Below are 22,208 nucleotides of genomic sequence, written 5' to 3' on the forward strand. Positions count from 1 at the left end.
TGTCACAAAGGCAACAATTGCACAAAGGATAGTCGAAACCATTCAACTATGCTATGCCACTGCTGGGAAAACCTGAGGCGTACGAATAAAAGCACACTCAACTAAGAAGAAAGGAGCAACTCTAGCATTCATAGCCAATGCACCAATAGACACTATGGGGCACATGCATCAACAATGCCATTTGCGATTCCTTATTAGCGAAAAATAAGGAATCGCTAATAAGGAATAGCAAAAGGCTATGCATGTAGGAATCGCTATTCAAATAGCGATTCCTTAACTTTCCTTAATTGCGACTAGCAAATTGCGAGTAGCAATTAAGGAATGCCGTCCCAATCATTCCTATGGGCCTCCAGGCCCATAGGAATGAATTGGAGATTGCATGAGCAAATTGCGAGTACCAGTAGGTTCTCGCAAATTGCTCATGCAATTTCAAGGGTGCAAGGGTGTCAAAATGACACCCTATTGCACCCCTGAAATTGATATGTGCACATATGTTGCACACACACATGCTCTAAGGGCATGTGTGTGCGCAACATGACACTTTGAAAAATGCACAAAAGTGCATTTTTCAAACTTTTAGCAAATTACCATGCAGTTCATCTTCATGGTAATTTGCTCCCCCTATTAACGAATTCGCTAATTTTTTTACTTTCATGCATTGCATTTAAGGAATCTCAATTTGGGATTCCTTAAATGCAATCGCAATTTAAGGAATCGCTATTTAAGGATTCCTTAAATAGCGATTTTTGTATTTGGGTTGATGCATTGGGATTAGGTTTTATTTACTCGCTAACGGGTCTTATTAGCGATTCGGTATTTTACCGACTGGATTTTGGCTTGATGCATGAGGCTGTATATGTGCTGCAGCAACATGGGCATCCCCACACATGTTCACCAAGTGTGAGAAAGTGGCTAAGTATATACTGTTCCCAAATAGGTACAGGGTGTCGAGAGTCCACAGTCCCCAGAGGCTTGGCAGAGGTTAAAGTTAGATATAACCTTACTCTCTAAAGTGGTAGCTTGGTCGAGCAGTAAGGCAGTATCAGAGGACAGTGTAAAGCATTTGTTGCACACACTCAGTCAGCAAATGGTCTCACACACTCAAGAACTGAACTCTAGGCCAATAGTTTATATATAGACAAATATATGCTTTTTTTATTTTAGAACCAACAATAGGTATTAAAATATACTTTCTCAGAATGAGATGCTTTATATAAATGCTTTTGCAATATGCGATTGACTTTTGTAGAAAGTTACAAGTGATTGCAATAGGCAACACAATTTTAAACACAATAATGCATTGAGTTCAATGGAAGTTTCAAGTTAGTTGTAACAGATTACTTTTAGGATTACTTTTGGAATTCCAGTACTGGATCCAAATTCAGTCCTGGGTCAGTACTTAGAATCAAGTGATAAAAGTCGACTTAATTACTTTGATGATTTTTAGACAATATTTTGCTATTTTAAAAGTTGACACAGAAAATATTTCATAGAAAAGAGTCAATGATTCCCTATGGAAGAAAATTTAAGTTGCAGGTATAGTATGTTCTCGTTACTTTTGTAATCTAGTATTGGGTACCTAGATTCTGTACTGGGACCTTTATCCAAATAGGTAAGCTTTTACGTTTTCAGAAGTTATACGATTTTTTAAAGAATATTTAAAGTTTGCAGAAATTGACACTTAAAAGAAATTTCACAGAAAAACTATGATTTCCTATGGGAGAAAATTGGGTTACTGGTAAGTACAGTTGTAAGTATTTTTCAGAGTCGGTGCTGGGCACCAAGATCCAGCACTGGGAGCTCACCTAAGAGCACGTGAGTATTTTCGTTTTCGTTACTCGGCTGATTTTTGGTGAATATTTTAAGATTTGAAAAGTCCACACTTAGAAGAAATTTCAGGAAAAAGCCAGTCAATGTTACCCTATGAAGAAAATTGAGTTATCGGTTTAAAGGTAAGTACTCGACTGGCAGAGTTAAGGTTCTGGGCATAGACTCAGGGGTCTCCCAGGGTCAGGTAGGTACAGTTGGTTCACCCTCAGCGGCACAAGGGTGGCCGGGTGCAGAGAGAGTTAGGCCCAATGTTATCCTATGAAAGGTAGGGGGGCCTTGGTTGGTGGCTGCTGACTAGCAGGCCACGCGGCTGTGGGAGCTAGGTTCCTGGTCACTTACTCAGGGCAAGTGGGGAAGTAGATAGGTTTAGAGGTTGCACTGCCAGGGCCACTCGGGCGGCTGGGTGCGGGGTGCTTTTGAGCCTTCGGGCGCTCAATTGATTTCAATGGGAGATCTCCGGTTTAGAAAAATACTGCAAGCTCGGGGACGAAGATTCTTCAGGTGCCACCACCACTTCGAGAGGTAAGTTGGGTAGTTGGAGGATAGGTAGGTACCCCGGGATTGGGCACAGGGGGCCGCCGGGTGCAGGGGTGCCTTTTGGTGTTGGGAAATCTTACCCTCTGTTGATCCCAGTTGGGGGGGGCACCTGGTTCTGAGGCTGCAGGCTTCTTCAGAAGTATCGAGGGAGGTCCTTGGGTGCCGGACTCAGGGTCACAGTCGCCGTGGGGTCGTCCTCGTAGTCTTTGTTCACTCCAGCACCGGCCAGGCTTGGCTGGTGCAGAGTGTGCTGGGTTCGCGGTTCCGGGCTGCTGCCAGGGATTGGAAGTAGATTTTGATTAGAGCCTTTACTCATGGGAGTCCCAGGGGTTTAGAGTCAAAAGGTAGCCAGGTCCTCCGAGGTTTGTGAGGTTGCTGGCCACAAGAAATGCCGCGTTGGGGCAGGAGCAGGTTCGAGGGTCGACAGGCTGGTAGGGCTGGGGCCAAAGCAGTTGGTGTCTTCCTCTTCTTAGCAGCTGCAGGGCAGGTCTAATTTCTTCTAGCTCTTCTTCGGATTTTGGAATCTGTGGAAGGAAGGTTCAGGGTGCCCCTAAATACTAGATTTAGGGGCGTTACAGGTAGGTGAAGGGCAGGGACCAATGGGTCCCTGTCCTGGGGTGGGTACACCCCCTATCCTGCCTCTCTTCTGTGGGAGGGGGGCAGTAGCCTAGTCCTGATAGGGCAGGGCTTCCCAAATTCAAGATGGCGACAGCCCGGAGATGTGCTTCACCTCGCCTCCGCCACCTGAAGGGTGGGGTTGGCAGGCTGGCACATCCCCTGTCCTTATTTGGGGTTTCCGGCCAAGCTTCCCACCAGAGTGGGGGGTGGCAGTGGCCTGGGGAAGCTCACAGAGACGGCTTGCCTTTGAAGCTTCCCCCTACCCATCCTGGGGCAGGAGATTAAGCACCTCGCCCAGGATGTGCATTGTTGCAGGCCCAGGAGAGCAGGGGCTCTCCTACCCAGGGGTCCAGCAACATGTCTGCTGTGTGGCAGCCTAGGCAGCCTCAGAACAGACGTGGATTGTAGGTTAGGTTTCAGGGGGCATCTCTAAGATGCCCTCAGGGTTGCTTGGTACATTAAATCCCACACTGGCATCAGTGTGGGTTTAATGTGCTGAGAAGTTTGATACCAAACTTCTCAGTCTTCAGTGATGCCATTATAGTGCTGTGGAGTTCGTGTTTGATGAGCTCTCAGCACCATGTACTCTTAAATGGCAGCACTACACTTACAGTGCCCAGGAATGGACCTGGGTACTGTAGGGGCACAGGGCTCCTGCTCCTGTGCCCACACCATTGGCATAGGGCACCCAGCTAGAGGGGTGGCTGATGTATGCCATGGCAGTGTAGGTGATGGGCATGGCACACAGGGATGTGTGCCATATCGACTCTTTGTTTTGTCTTGCACCCAGACACCCAGCCTGCAAGGGCAGTGTGTGTGTGTAAGGGTACAGGGCCTCTAAGGGTGGCACAATGAGTGCTGCTGCCCTTAGAGGCCATCCCTGGTCACAAGGCCCTGGGTACCTAGAGTACCATTTACCAGGGGCTGACATGTGGCCAGGGTTTGCCAATTTGTGTTTTGTGTTTTTAGGGAAGGAACATAGGCCCTGGGCACCTGATTGGTAGGAGTCCAGGGTACACTCAGTCAAAATACATTCAGCAATTCAGCAAAAAGTGGGGGCATACCATGCAAGAAAGATGGCACTTTCTCACACCAAGCATTACTGTGTGGACATACAAATGAATAAGGAAGCACAAGTAGGACAAAAGGTACTTCAACACCTATTTGCAAAGTCTTCTTCTTACCACAGCCTCCCCAAGAAGGGAGAAACCGCTACGTAATCTGATGCACATCATGTGAATCCAGAAAAGGATTAATTCTGCAAAACGAAATGGTTACTTGTAGGAGTAGTTTTGCAGGTTGAAGAGTTTTCTGGATTCACATGCGACCCACTCAGCCTTCCCTACAAGGACTACAAGCAGGTGGGAAACTATATCTAACAATTCACTAAAGTACCATCTACAGGACTATATGACTGAAACACAGAAAAAAGAATATGAAGATGGCTACTACGCACAACCATCTCTGGGGCGCCACCTGACATCACGCAGAGGACGGACCTGGCACCAAATGATGGTCGACGACGCCCAAAACACGGGGGCAGAAAAGAAAACAAAGACTATTCCGTGCCCAACAACTAGATGGTGGAATGATGCACAGCATGTGAATCCAGAAAACTCTTCAAGCTGCAAAACTACTCCTACTGGTAAGTAACCATTTTGTTCTTCGTTGCTCTGCGCTTCTGGCATGGAAAGTTGCAAAAAGAAACCGACGTATATGTGCTGGGGTGTTGCCTATATAGGCCCTAGTTGGTCTTTTTTGGCACCGACAATGCTGCCAACACCATGTGGAGCCAGACAACACCACCTACCAGCACGCAGAGGTACTGCTCACAAAAAATGTCTAGATCCAGTCCGAAGCCTATTGATAATTTTAAGGTAAGGAATCTACAGCTAGATGGTCGTCACCAGATAGGGCATTACCGAAGGTAAGTAACTTGTTCTGTAATACCGCTTATCCGGATTCTTTTGCATCAATTTGTTTGAGGATCTCTCTTATTGATGATCTTGGGACCTTTTAAGCTCTATCCACGTCTTTATCAGATGTTACCCTCTAGATTTGGACTCTAAGTTGACCATCTACATGGGTTAGGCTGCTTTGCCAAATATTTTTGATGGACCTTTTATGATGTTATTCTGAAAAGACATTCACATTGTTTTCTACTGCATTGTAATAGAAATGAGCTAGCACTTGTATTTAGTGTTTACTGTGAAGATCTTATAGTGAAGAAGTTAGTCTCTGTCTTTAAAGGTAGTACACACACCACCCTCCGCAGCCCTTCCACACAACACCCACAACTACCCCCATCCTTGCCAACCACACTTTTAGAGGAGAGGTCTTTCTCTCATTAAGGATTCTGCATGTGTAAATGTATCTTGGGTTTGACTATAACCGAAGATCACATAATGGTGATCTAAGTTTATAAGAAAGTGGATTTCTTTCTTTTCTTTTTTTATTAATGCTTTTTCGTCCAACCTGACATGAAGCTTTTGTTTGGAACGAGGCTCCTGTCCATGATGAACTCCAGCATTCTTCATCACAGTTGACAGTTGTGTGACCTAATGGCATGGCAGACCCTATTAGGCAGGCAGGTAGGGCATACTGTGCCTCAACCATGGAGTTTGAGCTCATTTGCCTTTGATCTTCTGGGGCATGTCCTACTAATGTTCTGAAACTCTTCCCTTACTTGGTGTGCAGGGTAACAAGGGGAAACAGTCTGACTTCTAAGGTAGGTAGTGTGGGGGAGCCAGAGGTTAGAGCCCAGCAATCAATCTGCAGACCCAATAAAGTAAATGTCCAGCCCAGTTTTTATCTTCCCAAAAAAGGGTCATTTAATCACACCGTGGTACTCTATACTACACACTACTAGTAATACCATGCAATATTCGCAGGTTCCCTCTGTTTCCACCCTGTGCCCAGGTTCTCTCTTCAGTTCTATGTGGCCCCACGCTGTCTCTAGCGGTCAACGGCAGCAGAGGGCATCTAGCACATGTCCAGTTCAGTCACCCTAATTACAGTTGTGTGCTCAGTCACAAGTCTCTTCCTTCACAAGTAAATCAGTTCTCTCTAGTTCACTTTCAAGCTGCTTGGCACTTGTGTGGTGCAACCACACACTCCAAGAAGTTGCGTCCAGGCCATGGACATCTAAAACTGATCCAGCTGAGCTCCATTACTCTGACTCACTCACACTCACAATGCATCTGCCACATAGGCAGCACACACATAACATGCTTAACACGTGGTTGGGATCTAGCGCAAAGGACTGGGGCAGGCACATAGAAGCAGAGAGTTATGAAGCAGGCCAGTATGACTCCACTCCAGTGACTCAGATTTAAAGGGTCTTATTGTACTACTGACTTTAAAACATGTTATGCTTCCGTAACCACCCTATACATTAAGCCAAATTGCAGGAATCCTCTGCCTGTAATGAGTGCACACTTGGTGTGGCCCTCCAGGTCAAAGAGGAAGCCCAGAACCTCTCCTCTCATAGTCAGGTTCACTCCTATGCATCTGCATCCACACTAGATTTGCATGATGCCAGGGCCAAAAATATGTCAGGATACCAGATATACACAGTTGGGCCATCGGGTCAGGGGGAGCATGCTAGTTTACCATGCAGGGGACCTTCCTGTCACAATAGTGCCTTTTTAAATACCTGTAGGAAGTCCATTTAAAACTTCCTTTAGCCAGTATGACCATTCTCAAAGAGACATTCGACTTAAGCCTTTAAATAACTATATTCTGCATATGGTACCAAGCAATGGCAGTTCTGCCTTATTTATTTAGCTGATTGTGTTTATATTCTCTTTTATCGAGGTTCGTTTAGCAGCTGCTATAGAAAACAGTAAATATCTTCAATAGAGAGCAGTATTTTGATTCAGCGATCCACTTTTCACTATTCCTGTCTTAAGAACGTTCTATTTGGAGCTTAATGAAGTGTACCTAACTCTGCATTCTCTCTTGTGTGGGAATTAAATCTAGTCCTTTACATATTGATAGCTATTTCCTATGAACCTATGGAAACCTCCAAAAGTTCTCTTGGAAGGATATCCATTGAGGACCTATGTGCCATGATTACTCAGCTGGATTCCATGGGAGCTCCCTCAGAATTCTCACCTTTTTTCCCCTTACTAGGATGAATTTAGATCTTCACATTGTGAGAAAGTGGCTCTGTATATACTGTTCCCTAATAGGTACAGGGTGTACAGAGTCCACAGTCCCCCAGAGGCTGATAGAGGTCAAAGTTAGGTATGACCTTACTCTCAAAAGTGGTAGCTTGGTCGAGCAGTAAGGCAGTACCAGAGGACAGTGTAAAGCATTTATTGTACACACTCAGTCAGCAAATGGTTTCACACACTCAATAACTGAACTCTAGGCCAATGATTTGTATATATAAAATATATGCTTGTTTTATTTTTAGAACCACAAGGGGGTAAAAATATACTTTCTCAGAATGAGAGGTTGAATATAAATACTTTTGTTTCAAGCAATAAATTTGTGTAAACAGTCACAGTTGGTTGCAATAAACAATCCTATTTCCTAAACATAACAATGCATTGAGCTCAATGGTAAATTCAGGTTATTTGTAATAAATTACTTTTCAGATTACTTTTGGAATTCCAGGTCTGGATCCTAGAACCAGCCTGGGGTCAGTATTCAGAATCAAGTGATGAAAGTCGACTTAATAACTGTAGTGATTTTTAAATAATATTTAGCTATTTCAAAAGTTAGCACTTAGAAAATATTTCACAGAAAACATTCAATGGATCTCTATGGCAAGAAATTCAAATTGCAGGTAGAGTACTTTATCGTTACTTTAGTAATCCAGGACTGGGTGCCTAGACCCAGGACTGGGGTCCTTATCAAAAGCAGGTAAGTAATTTCGTTTGCAGAAATGGTACGATTTTAAAAGAATATTTCAAATTTGCAAAAGTAGACACTTAGAAGAAATTTCACAGAAAAGCAGACAATGGTTTCCTATGGGAGAAAAATGAGTTAGAAGTAAGTATAGTTGTGAACACTTTTCAGAGTCAGGGCTGGGCACCAAGATCCAGCACTGGGAGCTCACCTAGGAGCAGGTGAGTAAATTCGTTTTTGTCACTTGGCTGATTTTTGGTGAATTTTTGCAGTTTTGAAAAGTTCACACTTAGAAGATTTTTGAAGAAAAAGCCAGTCAATGTTACCCTATGAGGAAAATGAAGTTAGCGGTTTAAGGGTAAGTACTCGACTGGTAGTGTTGAAATTCCGGGCATGGACTCAGGGGTCCCCCAGTGTCAGGTAGGTACAGTTGGTTCACCCTCAGCGGTTTCAGGACGGCCGGGTGCAGAGAGAGTTGGGCCCAATGTTATCCTATGAGGGATAGGGGGGCCTTGGTTGGTGGCTGCTGTCTGGCAAGCCACGCGGCTGTGGGAGCTGGGCTCCTGGTCACTTACTCAGGGCAAGTGGGGAAGTAGGTTAGTGTAGAGAGGGCACTGCCAGGGCCACTCGGGCGGCTGGGTGCAGGGTGCTTTTGAGCCTTAGGGCGCTCAATGGAAATCAATGGGAATGTTCCGGTTTGGAAAGAGGCTGCAGGCTCGGGGACGAGGATGTTTCAGGTGCCACCACCACTTCGAGAGGTAAGTTGGGTAGTTGTAGGTTAGGTGGGTACCCCGGGATTGGGCACAGGGGGTCGCAGGGCGCCGGGTGCAGGGGTGCCTTTTGACGTCGGGAATCTTACCCTCTGGTTGATCGCGGCTGGGGTGGCACTTGGTTCTGAGGCTGCAGGCTTCTTCCGGGATGTCGAGGGGGGTCCTTGGATGCCGGACTCTGGGTCACAGTCGCCGTGGGGTCGTCCTCTGGGTCTTTGTCCACTCCGGCACTGGCCAGGCTTGGCTGGTGCAGAGTGTGTTGGGTCCGCGGTCCCGGGCTGGTGCCAGGGATAGCAAGTAGGTTTCTTGAGTAGAGCCTCTACTCGTGGGAGTCCCAGGGGCTTAGAGCTAAAAGGTAGCCAGGTCCTCCGGGGTTGGTGAGGTTGCTGGCCACGTGGGATGCCGCGCTGGTGCAGGTTCGAGAGTCGACAGGCCGGTAGGGCTGGGGCCAAAGCAGTTGGTGTCTTCTTCTCTTTTTAGCAGCTGCAGGGCAGGTCTTTGTTCTTCTTGCTCTTCTTGTCGTTTTTCTATCTGGAATCCAAGGAAGGAAGGTTCAGGGGGCCCCTAAATACTAGATTTAGGGGCGTTACAGGTAGGTGAAGGCCAGGGACCAATGGGTCCTTGTCCTGGGGTGGGTACACCCCCTATCCTGCCTCTCTCCTGTGGGAGGGGGGCAGTAGCCTAATCCTGATAGGGTAGGGCCTCCCATCTTCAAGATGGCGAGAGCCCGGAGATGTGCTTCACCTCGCCTCCCCCACCTGAGGGGTGGGGTGGGCAGGCTGGCACATCCCCTGTCCTTGTATGGGGTTTCCGGCCAAGCTTCCCGCCAGAGTGGGGGGTTGCAGTGGCCTGGGGAAACTCCAACTGGCGGCATGCCTTTGAAGCTTCCCTTTGCTCATCCTGGGGGAGGAGATTTCTCACCTCACCCAGGATGTGCATTGTTGCAGGCCCGGGAGAGCAGGGGCTCTCCCACCCAGGGGTCCAGCAACGTGTCTGCTGTGTGGCAGCCTGGGCAGCCTCAGAGCAGACGTGGATTGCAAGTTAGCTGTAAGGGGGCATCTTCTAAGATGCCCTCTGGGGTGCTTAGTACATTAAATCCTACACTGGCATCAGTGTGGGTTCAATGTGCTGAGAAGTTTGATACCAAACTTCCCAGGCTTCAGTGTTGCCAATATGGTGCTGTGGAGCTCGTGTTTGACAAGCTCTCAGCACCATGTATTCTTAAATGACAGCACTGCACTTACAGTGCCCAGGAATGGACCTGGGTACTGTAGGGGCACAGGGCTCCTGCTCCTGTGCCCACACCATAGGCGTAATGCACCCAGCTAGAGGGGTGGCTGACATGTGCCTTGGCAGTGTAGGTGATGGGCATGGTACACAGTGATGTGTGCCATGTCGACTCTTTGTTTTGTCCTGCACCCAGACACTCAGCCTGCAAGGGCAGTGTGTGTGTGTAAGGGTACAGGGCCTCTGAGGGTGGCACAATGAGTGCTGCAGCCCTTAGAGGCCTTCCCTGGTCACAAGGCCCTGGGTACCTAGGGTACCATTTACTAGGGGCTGACATGTGGCTAGGGTTTGCCAATTTGGTGTTTGTGTGGTTTAAGGAAGGAACATAGGCCCTGGGCACCTGATTGGCAGGAACCCAGGGTACACTCAATCGAAGTACATTCAGCAATTTAGCAAAAAGTGGGGGCATACCATGCAAGAAAGATGGCACTTTCTCACACAACCCCCCCCCAAACGAAAGGTGATGAGACTAACCTTGTCCTATGGAGTCTTCATTGTCTAAGTGGAAGAACCTGGAAAGTCCATCTGCATTGGCATGGGCAGTCCCTGGTCTGTGTTCCACTTCAAAGTCCATTCCCTGTAGGGAGATGGACCACCTCAGTAGTTTTGGATTTTCCCCTTTCATCTGCATTAGCCATCTGAGAGGTCTGTGGTCAGTTTGAACTAGGAAGTGAGTGCCAAACAAGTATGGCCTCAGCTTCTTCAGGGACCAAACCACAGCAAAGGCCTCCCTCTCAATGGCACTCCAACGCTGCTCTCTAGGGAGTAGTCTTCTGCTTATAAAAGCAACAGGTTGGTCTTGGCCTTCATCATTGGTCTGGGATAGGACCGCTCCTATCCCTAGCTCAGAGGCATCAGTCTGCACTATGAACTGCTTGGCATAATCTGGAGCTTTTAGAATTGGTGCTGAGCACATTGCTTCTTTTAGGGTGTCAAAAGCCTTTTGACAACTAACTGTCCAGTTAACTTTCTTGGGCATTTTCTTGGAGGTGAGTTCTGTGAGGGGGGTCACAATGGACCCATACCCCTTCACAAACCTCCTGTAGTACCCAGTCAAGCCAAGGAATGCCCTGACTTGGGTCTGGGTTGTTGGAGCTATCCAGTCCATGATGGCCTGGATTTTGGGTTGTAAGGGCTGTACCTGGCCTCCACCTACAAGGTGGCCCAAGTACACCACAGTGCCCTGCCCTATCTGGCATTTGGATGCCTTGATAGTGAGACCTGCACTCTGCAGAGCCTCTAGAACCTTCCCAAGGTGGATCAGGTGATCCTGCCAGGTGGAGCTAAAGACAGCAATATCATCAAGATAAGCTGCACTAAAGGACTCCAACCCAGCCAGGACATGGTTCACCAACCTCTGGAAGGTGGCAGGGGCATTCTTTAACCCAAAGGGCATCACAGTAAACTGATAATGCCCATCAGGGGTGGAGAATGCTGTCTTTTCTTTTGCTCCTGGGGCCATGCCAATCTGCCAGTACCCTGCAGTTAAGTCAAAGGTACTGAGAAATTTGGCAGCCCCCAATTTGTCTATCAGTTCATCTGCTCTTGGGATAGGGTGAGCATCTGTCTTGGTGACAGAGTTGAGCCCTCTATAGTCCACACAGAACCTCATCTCTCTCTTTTCACCCTGTTGATGAGGTTTGGGGACCAGAACCACTGGGCTAGCCCAGGGGCTCTCTGAAGGCTCAATGACCCCTAACGCCAGCATCTTGCTGACCTCAGCTTTGATGCTTTCCTTGACTTGATCTGACTGTCGATAGATTTTGTTCTTGACAGGTGCACTGTCACCAGTGTCCACATCATGGGTACACCAGCTTGTCAGACCAGGGGTCAGGGAAAAGAGGCTAGCATATTGTTGCAAGACTTGCTTGCAGTCAGTCTGCTGTTGGGCAGAGAGGGTGTCTGAGAAAATCACACCATCTACTGACCCATCTTTTGGGCTGTAGGATAGGAGGTCAGGGAGTGGCTCACTCTCTGCTTCCTGTTCTTCATCAGTCACCATCAGCATGGTGATGTCAGCCCTATCATTGTAGAGTTTAAGGCGGTTCACATGGATGACCCTTTTGGGTGTCCTGCTAGTGCCCAGGTCAACTAGATAGGTGACCTCACTCTTTCTCTCTAGGATAGGGTAAGGGCCACTCCATTTGTCTTGGAGAGCCCTTGGTGCCACTGGCTCCAAAACCCACACCTGTTGCCCTGGTTGAAATTCAACCAGTGCAGCTTTTTGGTCATACCAGTGCTTCTGGAGCTCCTGGCTGGCCTCAAGGTTCTTGGATGCCTTTTCCATATACTCAGCCATTCTGGACCTTAGGCCAAGCACATAGTCCACTATGTCTTGTTTGGGTTCCTGAAGAGGCCTCTCCCAGCCCTCTTTTACAAGACATAGTGGTCCCCTTACAGGATGACCAAACAGAAGTTCAAAGGGTGAGAAACCTACTCCCTTCTGTGGCACTTCCCTGTAAGCGAAAAGCAAGCATGGTAACAGGACATCCCACCTCCTTTTGAGTTTCTCAGGGAGTCCCATGATCATACCTTTCAATGTCTTGTTGAACCTCTCAACAAGGCCATTGGTTTGTGGGTGGTAGGGTGTAGTAAACTTGTACTGCACTCCACACTCTTTCCACATGTGTGTTAGGTAAGCAGACATGAAGTTGGAACCTCTGTCTGAAACCACCTCCTTAGGAAAACCCACCCTGGTGAAGACACCCAGGAGGGCCTTGGCTACTGCAGGAGCTGTAGTAGTTCTAAGTGGAATTGCTTCAGGGTACCTAGTAGCATGATCCACTACTACTAGAATGAATTTGTTCCCTGAGGCTGTGGGAGGTTCAAGTGGACCCACAATGTCCACACCTACCCTTTCAAAGGGGACCCCCACCACTGGTAGTGGAATGAGGGGGGCCTTTGGGTGGCCACCTGTCTTGCCACTGGCCTGACAGGTAACACAGGAGCTGACAAACTCCTTCACCTTTTGGTGCATCTGGGGCCAGTAAAAGTGACTCACTAACCTTTCCCAAGTTTTGGATTGCCCCAGATGTCCAGCTAGGGGGATGTCATGAGCCAAAGTTAGGAGGAACTCCCTGTACTTCTGTGGCACTACCACCCTCCTGGTGGCTCCAGGAGTGGGGTCTCTTGCCTCAGCATACAGTAATCCCTCTTCCCAATAAGCTCTGTGGGTACCACTGACATCTCCCCTGGCTTCTGAAGCAGCTTGTTGTCTCAGGCTTTCAAGAGTGGGACAGTCTCGCTGGCCCTGGCACAGCTCTTCCCTAGAGGGTCCCCCTGGGCCCAAGAGTTCAACCTGGTAAGGGTCAAGCTCCATGGACTCAGTTCCCTCAGGGGTATCTACATCCTCTCCAGGGGGAGAGGGGTTCTGAGTGTTTGGCTGTACAGAAGCTGGTCCCCCAGTCTCCTTGCCCTTCCTCTTGGTTGGTTGGGCCATTATTCCAGGCTCCATACCTACTTTTTCACCCTTCCTCTTGCTCTGTGCTCTGGTTTGCACACACACCAATTCAGGGATGCCCAGCATGGCTGCATGGGCCTTTAACTCAACTTCAGCCCAGGCTGAGGTTTCCAGATCATTTCCAAGCAGGCATGCAGCTGGCAACTTTGGAGAGACCACTACCTGTTTCAGGCCAGTAACCCCCCCCCAGCCTAATGTTACCATGGCCATGGGATGACTAGTGGTGACACTGTCAGCGTTGGTGACTGGGTAAGACTTCCCAATCAAGTATTGCTCAGGGGAAACCAGTGTGTCTTTCACCATAGTGACACTGGCACCTGTATCCCTCAGAGCTTCTACCCTAGTTCCATTTACCCAGGGGTACTGTAAGTATTTCTTTAAGTTGGGGGGCCACACAGCCACAGTGGCAAACTCCACTTCTCCCAAGGAGACTAAACTTGCTTCAGTGTGTTCCCAGATTTGCTCAGGGTACACCTCTGATCCCATTTGTATACTTGCTGCCCCAGGAGTGGCTGTACTGGGTGCCTTAGGGGCTTTGTTTTGGGGGCAAGATACAGTTAGGTGTCCCTGCTTCTTACAGGTATTACACCAGGCCTTTAAGGGATCAAAGTTCTTCCCCCTATATGGTTGGGGCACATAGGGAGTAGTTTGGGTCCCACCCACCTGAACAGGTTTTTGGGGCCCTTTGGAAGACTCAGACTTTTTATCTTGGGGATTCTCACCACCTTTCCCCTGGGGAGGTTTTGTGACCACCTTCTTTTGGTCACCCCCAGTGGTTGTCTTGGTCACCCTAGTCTTGACCCAGTGGTCTGCCTTCTTTCCCAATTCTTGGGGAGAAATTAGACCTAGGTCTACCAAATGCTGATGCAACTTTTCATTTGTGCAGTTACTCAAAATATGTTCCTTCATGAATAAATTGTACAATCCAGTAAAATCCTGCACACCATGTCCAGCTAACCAACCATCCAGTGTCTTCACTGAGAAATCTACAAAATCAATCCAGGACTGGGTCTGGGTTTTGTGAGCCCCCCTGAATCTAATTCTATACTCCTCAGTGGTGAATCCGAATCCCTCAATCAGAGCTTTCTTCATGAGGTCATAGGATCCTGCTTCTGGCCCAGAGAGAGTCAGAAGCCTGTCCCTGCAGTTACCAGAGAACAGTTCCCACAGGAGTGCCCCCCAGAGAGGTTTCTTTACTTTCCTGATATCACAAGCCCTCTCAAAGGCTGTGAACCATTTGGTGATATCATCACCTTCCTCAAATTTAGGGACAATCCCTTTGGGGATTTTAAGGTCAGAAGTTTCCTCCCTATCCTTGTTTTTATTATTGCTGCCACCATTGATGGGTGCTAAACCCATCTCTCTCCTTTCCTTTTCTAGAGCCAGGAGCCTGGACTCTAGATCTATTCTTTTGGCCAGCCTCACAAGGCTGTCCTCTTCACTGGGGGGTCCCCCAGTGTTGTCTCTGGGACCAGAGCCACCTGTGTGGTCTCTAGGTGCCCAGATGCTATGTCTTGAGTTGGAGGGTATGGGTGCCATCTCCTCCCTAGGGAATAGTATGGGGAGGTTGCTGTCCTCCTCCCCTGTTTCCCTTTCCTCATCTGACTGGCCATCACCATGTTCAGATGGGTGGTCTTTAGCATACTCAGCCAGGAGCTCCTGGAGCCCTTGTTTGGATGGATGCTGACCCATTTGTAAATTTTTGAGTTTACATAAGGACCTCAATTCCTTGAAAGACAAGTGTAAGTAAGGTGTGAGGTCGAGCTCCTCCACCAGGTCCATGTTGTTATTATCACTAATAGCTGGGTTTGTTTGAGACATTCTAACCTGACAGTTCTAACCCTCTACCCTGACTATAGTGACTTTTATTTTTCTAAAATTCTAATGGGACTTAAGCAAGGCCCTAGCAAGACTTTTAGTAATTTTGGAAAAACCAATCAGAATTCTAAAGGCAATTTTTAAGAGTTCTGTCGTGTGATCAGATGGTAACCAAGTAGTCCAACAAATGCAAGTTTGTATCCCACCGCTGATCCACCAATGTGAGAAAGTGGCTCTGTATATACTGTTCCCTAATAGGTACAGGGTGTACAGAGTCCACAGTCCCCCAGAGGCTGATAGAGGTCAAAGTTAGGTATGACCTTACTCTCAAAAGTGGTAGCTTGGTCGAGCAGTAAGGCAGTACCAGAGGACAGTGTAAAGCATTTATTGTACACACTCAGTCAGCAAATGGTTTCACACACTCAATAACTGAACTCTAGGCCAATGATTTGTATATATAAAATATATGCTTGTTTTATTTTTAGAACCACAAGGGGGTAAAAATATACTTTCTCAGAATGAGAGGTTGAATATAAATACTTTTGTTTCAAGCAATAAATTTGTGTAAACAGTCACAGTTGGTTGCAATAAACAATCCTATTTCCTAAACATAACAATGCATTGAGCTCAATGGTAAATTCAGGTTATTTGTAATAAATTACTTTTCAGATTACTTTTGGAATTCCAGGTCTGGATCCTAGAACCAGCCTGGGGTCAGTATTCAGAATCAAGTGATGAAAGTCGACTTAATAACTGTAGTGATTTTTAAATAATATTTAGCTATTTCAAAAGTTAGCACTTAGAAAATATTTCACAGAAAACATTCAATGGATCTCTATGGCAAGAAATTCAAATTGCAGGTAGAGTACTTTATCGTTACTTTAGTAATCCAGGACTGGGTGCCTAGACCCAGGACTGGGGTCCTTATCAAAAGCAGGTAAGTAATTTCGTTTGCAGAAATGGTACGATTTTAAAAGAATATTTCAAATTTGCAAAAGTAGACACTTAGAAGAAATTTCACAGAAAAGCAGACAATGGTTTCCTATGGGAGAAAAATGAGTTAGAAGTAAGTATAGTTGTGAACACTTTTCAGAGTCAGGGCTGGGCACCAAGATCCAGCACTGGGAGCTCACCTAGGAGCAGGTGAGTAAATTCGTTTTTGTCACTTGGCTGATTTTTGGTGAATTTTTGCAGTTTTGAAAAGTTCACACTTAGAAGATTTTTGAAGAAAAAGCCAGTCAATGTTACCCTATGAGGAAAATGAAGTTAGCGGTTTAAGGGTAAGTACTCGACTGGTAGTGTTGAAATTCCGGGCATGGACTCAGGGGTCCCCCAGTGTCAGGTAGGTACAGTTGGTTCACCCTCAGCGGTTTCAGGACGGCCGGGTGCAGAGAGAGTTGGGCCCAATGTTATCCTATGAGGGATAGGGGGGCCTTGGTTGGTGGCTGCTGTCTGGCAAGCCACGCGGCTGTGGGAGCTGGGCTCCTGGTCACTTACTCAGGGCAAGTGGGGAAGTAGGTTAGTGTAGAGAGGGCACTGCCAGGGCCACTCGGGCGGCTGGGTGCAGGGTGCTTTTGAGCCTTAGGGCGCTCAATGGAAATCAATGGGAATGTTCCGGTTTGGAAAGAGGCTGCAGGCTCGGGGACGAGGATGTTTCAGGTGCCACCACCACTTCGAGAGGTAAGTTGGGTAGTTGTAGGTTAGGTGGGTACCCCGGGATTGGGCACAGGGGGTCGCAGGGCGCCGGGTGCAGGGGTGCCTTTTGACGTCGGGAATCTTACCCTCTGGTTGATCGCGGCTGGGGTGGCACTTGGTTCTGAGGCTGCAGGCTTCTTCCGGGATGTCGAGGGGGGTCCTTGGATGCCGGACTCTGGGTCACAGTCACCGTGGGGTCGTCCTCTGGGTCTTTGTCCACTCCGGCACTGGCCAGGCTTGGCTGGTGCAGAGTGTGTTGGGTCCGCGGTCCCGGGCTGGTGCCAGGGATAGCAAGTAGGTTTCTTGAGTAGAGCCTCTACTCGTGGGAGTCCCAGGGGCTTAGAGCTAAAAGGTAGCCAGGTCCTCCGGGGTTGGTGAGGTTGCTGGCCACGTGGGATGCCGCGCTGGTGCAGGTTCGAGAGTCGACAGGCCGGTAGGGCTGGGGCCAAAGCAGTTGGTGTCTTCTTCTCTTTTTAGCAGCTGCAGGGCAGGTCTTTGTTCTTCTTGCTCTTCTTGTCGTTTTTCTATCTGGAATCCAAGGAAGGAAGGTTCAGGGGGCCCCTAAATACTAGATTTAGGGGCGTTACAGGTAGGTGAAGGCCAGGGACCAATGGGTCCTTGTCCTGGGGTGGGTACACCCCCTATCCTGCCTCTCTCCTGTGGGAGGGGGGCAGTAGCCTAATCCTGATAGGGTAGGGCCTCCCATCTTCAAGATGGCGAGAGCCCGGAGATGTGCTTCACCTCGCCTCCCCCACCTGAGGGGTGGGGTGGGCAGGCTGGCACATCCCCTGTCCTTGTATGGGGTTTCCGGCCAAGCTTCCCGCCAGAGTGGGGGGTTGCAGTGGCCTGGGGAAACTCCAACTGGCGGCATGCCTTTGAAGCTTCCCTTTGCTCATCCTGGGGGAGGAGATTTCTCACCTCACCCAGGATGTGCATTGTTGCAGGCCCGGGAGAGCAGGGGCTCTCCCACCCAGGGGTCCAGCAACGTGTCTGCTGTGTGGCAGCCTGGGCAGCCTCAGAGCAGACGTGGATTGCAAGTTAGCTGTAAGGGGGCATCTTCTAAGATGCCCTCTGGGGTGCTTAGTACATTAAATCCTACACTGGCATCAGTGTGGGTTCAATGTGCTGAGAAGTTTGATACCAAACTTCCCAGGCTTCAGTGTTGCCAATATGGTGCTGTGGAGCTCGTGTTTGACAAGCTCTCAGCACCATGTATTCTTAAATGACAGCACTGCACTTACAGTGCCCAGGAATGGACCTGGGTACTGTAGGGGCACAGGGCTCCTGCTCCTGTGCCCACACCATAGGCGTAATGCACCCAGCTAGAGGGGTGGCTGACATATGCCTTGGCAGTGTAGGTGATGGGCATGGTACACAGTGATGTGTGCCATGTCGACTCTTTGTTTTGTCCTGCACCCAGACACTCAGCCTGCAAGGGCAGTGTGTGTGTGTAAGGGTACAGGGCCTCTGAGGGTGGCACAATGAGTGCTGCAGCCCTTAGAGGCCTTCCCTGGTCACAAGGCCCTAGGTACCTAGGGTACCATTTACTAGGGGCTGACATGTGGCTAGGGTTTGCCAATTTGGGGTTTGTGTGGTTTAAGGAAGGAACATAGGCCCTGGGCACCTGATTGGCAGGAACCCAGGGTACACTCAATCGAAGTACATTCAGCAATTTAGCAAAAAGTGGGGGCATACCATGCAAGAAAGATGGCACTTTCTCACACACATACATCAGTTGATTTCTTCATAATCCATCATCTTCAGCTGAGTGGTCCTTGAGCATGGTTAGATTAAGAAATATAGAGGGGTTTTCTGTTTCTAGATGGTATGTAGTCAGGTTGATATTATAATATACTTCAATGTGCTACTGGATGTCCAACAGACCCATTCTGGGTCTATCTTGGCCAGTAACTGCTGTTGTGTTTGTCTATCCAGTGGATAGGCTTCTCTGTAAAATCTTTTTGTATACTAATTTTGTTTTTCTTTCTCTTCTTACGTGATTCTATTTTCTGTGGTATTCCGATTTTCACAACAACTTAATTCAGGCCAGTTTCCTATTCTATTCACTTTTCAAGAAAATGATTTATGAACATTTCACTCCGGGACTTCACCAATGCATTTATTATATGTCAGAGTTTGTCCCATGGTGATGTTTCTTTGCTTCCATTTGCTTTGATTTTCTGACACCCTTTTCCCAACATAACTTTCCTTTTTATTGTCGACTCTTCGGTGGTTCCTTGGACAGTCTCTCATCTTTTTTTTCTGTTTTGGTGTGGACCGTGGGCCAGATGTTATTATGAACTTTAGCAGTCTTTTTCTTTTTTACGGGGTGCCCACCAGTTGCCTACGCTCTCCACGGGGACCCCTTTTTATGCCTCTGTTCCTTAGCTATGCTGTGTTCACCAGCTTGATGTCTGCTACTGCCACATACTTTTTGAGCAGGCATAAAACTGTTGCAGTGTAGCTATCAACATTTTTGGCACAGTGGGCTAAATGGAGGGGAAGCTGCATTCCCAAGAAAGTTACTGAACCGCCCATAAGAAAGAAGACTGTTATTCCTTGGTAAACTTTTTTTTCTCAGTCATGGGTATCTGTACAACATTTGTTAAAACCTTCCACCTCCTCCTATGAAATCAATACCTTGCCGATTGTTAATTTAGGCTGTCTGACTGCATTGTGGGATTCTTGAGCTGCCTTAAGTGACAGTGTCTTACTGTTTGTTATGGTTAGGTGCCTATGAGAGTTCCCATTTCTATATGGGTCTGGAAAAAAAAATCCGGTTGTGTGCTTTTCAGTTTTCTTTTCCGCAGTACATTGGGAAACAAAAAGCCAGAAATGCATGTTTTTAAGGCCCTGAAAATGTACATTTCTTTCTGTTATGTGTTCCATGTCCCTGCAAAGAGTTTTAGATATTGAGTGCTCATTAGTTCAATGACTTAGGATGGCAAGTAAGTAGCTTTTGCTTCCTAGAAAAGTTGAAGCTTGGCTAAAAGTTCAAAGTTAAATATAATACATTGAATGTGAATTGGTTAATTGAGATGCCTTTATACCCACAAATCAAATGTGGTACTAATTAAACTATTATTTAAATTGAAATATTAAAGTGAGCTTTTGAGAGAATTCTCTATCTTACAGGCTGGAAAGCTGGATCCACACTTGGTTCTTGACCAGCTTCGTTGCAATGGAGTACTGGAAGGGATTCGGATCTGCCGGCAGGGATTTCCTAATCGGATTGTGTTCCAGGAATTTCGACAGAGGTAACGTTTAAGCAGCAGTCTGTCACAGTAATGCCAGGGGAAGAAGATAAACTCTGCTGCTTTATTTTTATAGCACAGCAGATGGTGTCCACTCCAAAAGTACCCAATGGAAAACAGGCAGTCAAAATGAGTGTAGTGGAGGTGTATTCTACCAGTATGTGGAGAAGTCTCTACTTATAAGGGCGAATACCCATATCCACCATATGGTGGCATGCCTAAAGGATACCTCTTCACGCTGGTGAATGTTTCCTCCAGCATGGTTAACAACCCTGCAGAACAGAGAAGCACTTTTTTGGTGTTTACTGTGGTAAACTCAATATGCCTGTGATGCAGGGGTGCGTTGAATGGAGATACGGAAACCGTTCACCCTATTTTTAATACAGAAATAAACAATGTGCTATCCCTCATATAGGACAAAATGTTTATTAGCGTCCTCATTTGTTATGATTAAAAGGCAAAGGGGAATATTTCAACCATTGTTACTGGTCAACTTGTTTGATATTCTTGCTCAGTGAATTTCAGTGTGTGTGTGCAGTGTCACATTACCGCTATTGGACGATGTAGAACCTTGATAAAGTAATGTTTAGTAATACCTTGGACAACTGTGTGTTTTTTTTTTTTTTTTTGACCACCACAGATTTGAAATTTGTGGTAACTGAGAGGCTCAACTAGGATCACCGGGTCAAGTAGTAGGCCTGAGTATTTATTCATTTCTACACAGCACTAATTTGCACAGGCGATACACAAAGAAAATGTAATTGAAGTCCTGGAGAAAGCCCAAAGTATCTCTAGGGAGGGCAGTGTAGGAAGGTGGAATCTGACTACATGGTTGCCCCCACTTTTTTCCTGGTGTTTTGATGGTGTTTGACTTAGTTTGGCTGGGAACCTGCTATTCAGGTCCCCAGCATATCTGCTTTCTCTGCTAAATTGATTGTATGTACTTTAGGTACACTCCAGATTGGATTCTGGGGTACCCTTTTGAGTCCCTAGAATATGGTATACTATGTACCCAGGGCATAGGTACCCCAGAGGCCTACCAGGGGCTGAAGCATGTATTGTGCCACCCCTGGAAAGCCCTCCAAAGTGACACCACAGGTCTGCTACTGCAGCCTGAGTAAGGTGGTGCATGCACCCCTTACTGAGGTATAGGTTCACTATTCCTCACCTATCACTACACATAGTAACCTATCAGTCACCCCTATGGCAGGCCTTATCAATTCTGAAGGCAGGGTGCTTGGTTATATGTGAGAGGGTGCCCAGGCATGAGCTGAGCCCCTCTGCATCCTTCGGAATCTCTTCTCTGGGGGTGTCAGTGGTGCAGCCTGACCATATACTCTTAAGTGCATTATATCTTAAATGGTCAATGCTAACTTTGGACTGGCTGCACGAAAATATGTTGTGTTTGATTTCAAACACCTTGGAATCATACCCCCACATCAGTTCTTGATGTGAGGATATGAACCCACCCTTGTAGAGGGAGAGACATGACAGTACTGGAATACCCGGTAGAAATCTAACAGAGCCCTGGCATCACAAAATGGATGCTGCAGCCACAGACACGGGTCTGGCCTCCTGCTGCTGACCGAAACTCCAGCAAGGGAGGCCTGGACAATAGGTTTCCTGTCACAGGGAGGTGTAACCACCCCCCAGACAGGCTTATGTGTATTGGGGCTGGGTGGGAGCACTCTTAGAGTGCTTTGAAGTCCTGCACTGGGGGCACATGTGGTGTCCCTGTGCATAGTCCAGCTCAAACCGGTTCAAGGGCTTCCAGCCCCTGCTCTGGCGCAAAACATGACAAAGGAAATGGGTGTAGCCACCCCTCTTTCCAAACCCTCCCATAGGTGGGTCCCTAGAGCTAGTCCAACCCCTTCCTTAGGTATAAGTAAGGAACCTCGGTAACCAGAACTTTAGATATCCCTGGACGAAACTCTGAAGCTGAATCCTGGAACTTCAACGCTCTACTCAAGACTAGAGGACTGAAGAAATCTCCCTTGGGGTCAAGGAGCGAATCCCCTGCTTGGCAGGCACCAACAAAGCATTTTGCCGGTCTGCATCTCCGAAGCTCCCGCCGGACTCCGA

At 47.6% G+C, this 22,208-nt stretch overlaps 1 protein-coding gene across 4 annotated transcripts in view; it reads left to right on the plus strand.

Annotated features, from left to right (window-relative positions):
- The window catches only part of MYH10 (myosin heavy chain 10), a 1,171,079-nt gene that overhangs the window by 611,681 nt on the left and 537,190 nt on the right, over positions 1-22,208 (plus strand). For all 4 annotated transcript variants that reach the window (XM_085616842.1, XM_085616841.1, XM_085616843.1 and 1 more), the window contains one exon: positions 20,008-20,129. In XM_085616842.1, coding sequence (XP_085472968.1) covers positions 20,008-20,129 — 122 coding nt within the window. The remainder of the gene's footprint in view (positions 1-20,007; positions 20,130-22,208) is intronic.

This window comes from Triturus cristatus, chromosome 7 (genome assembly GCF_964204655.1).
Source record: "Triturus cristatus chromosome 7, aTriCri1.1, whole genome shotgun sequence".
NCBI classification, from domain to species: Eukaryota; Metazoa; Chordata; class Amphibia; order Caudata; family Salamandridae; genus Triturus; species Triturus cristatus.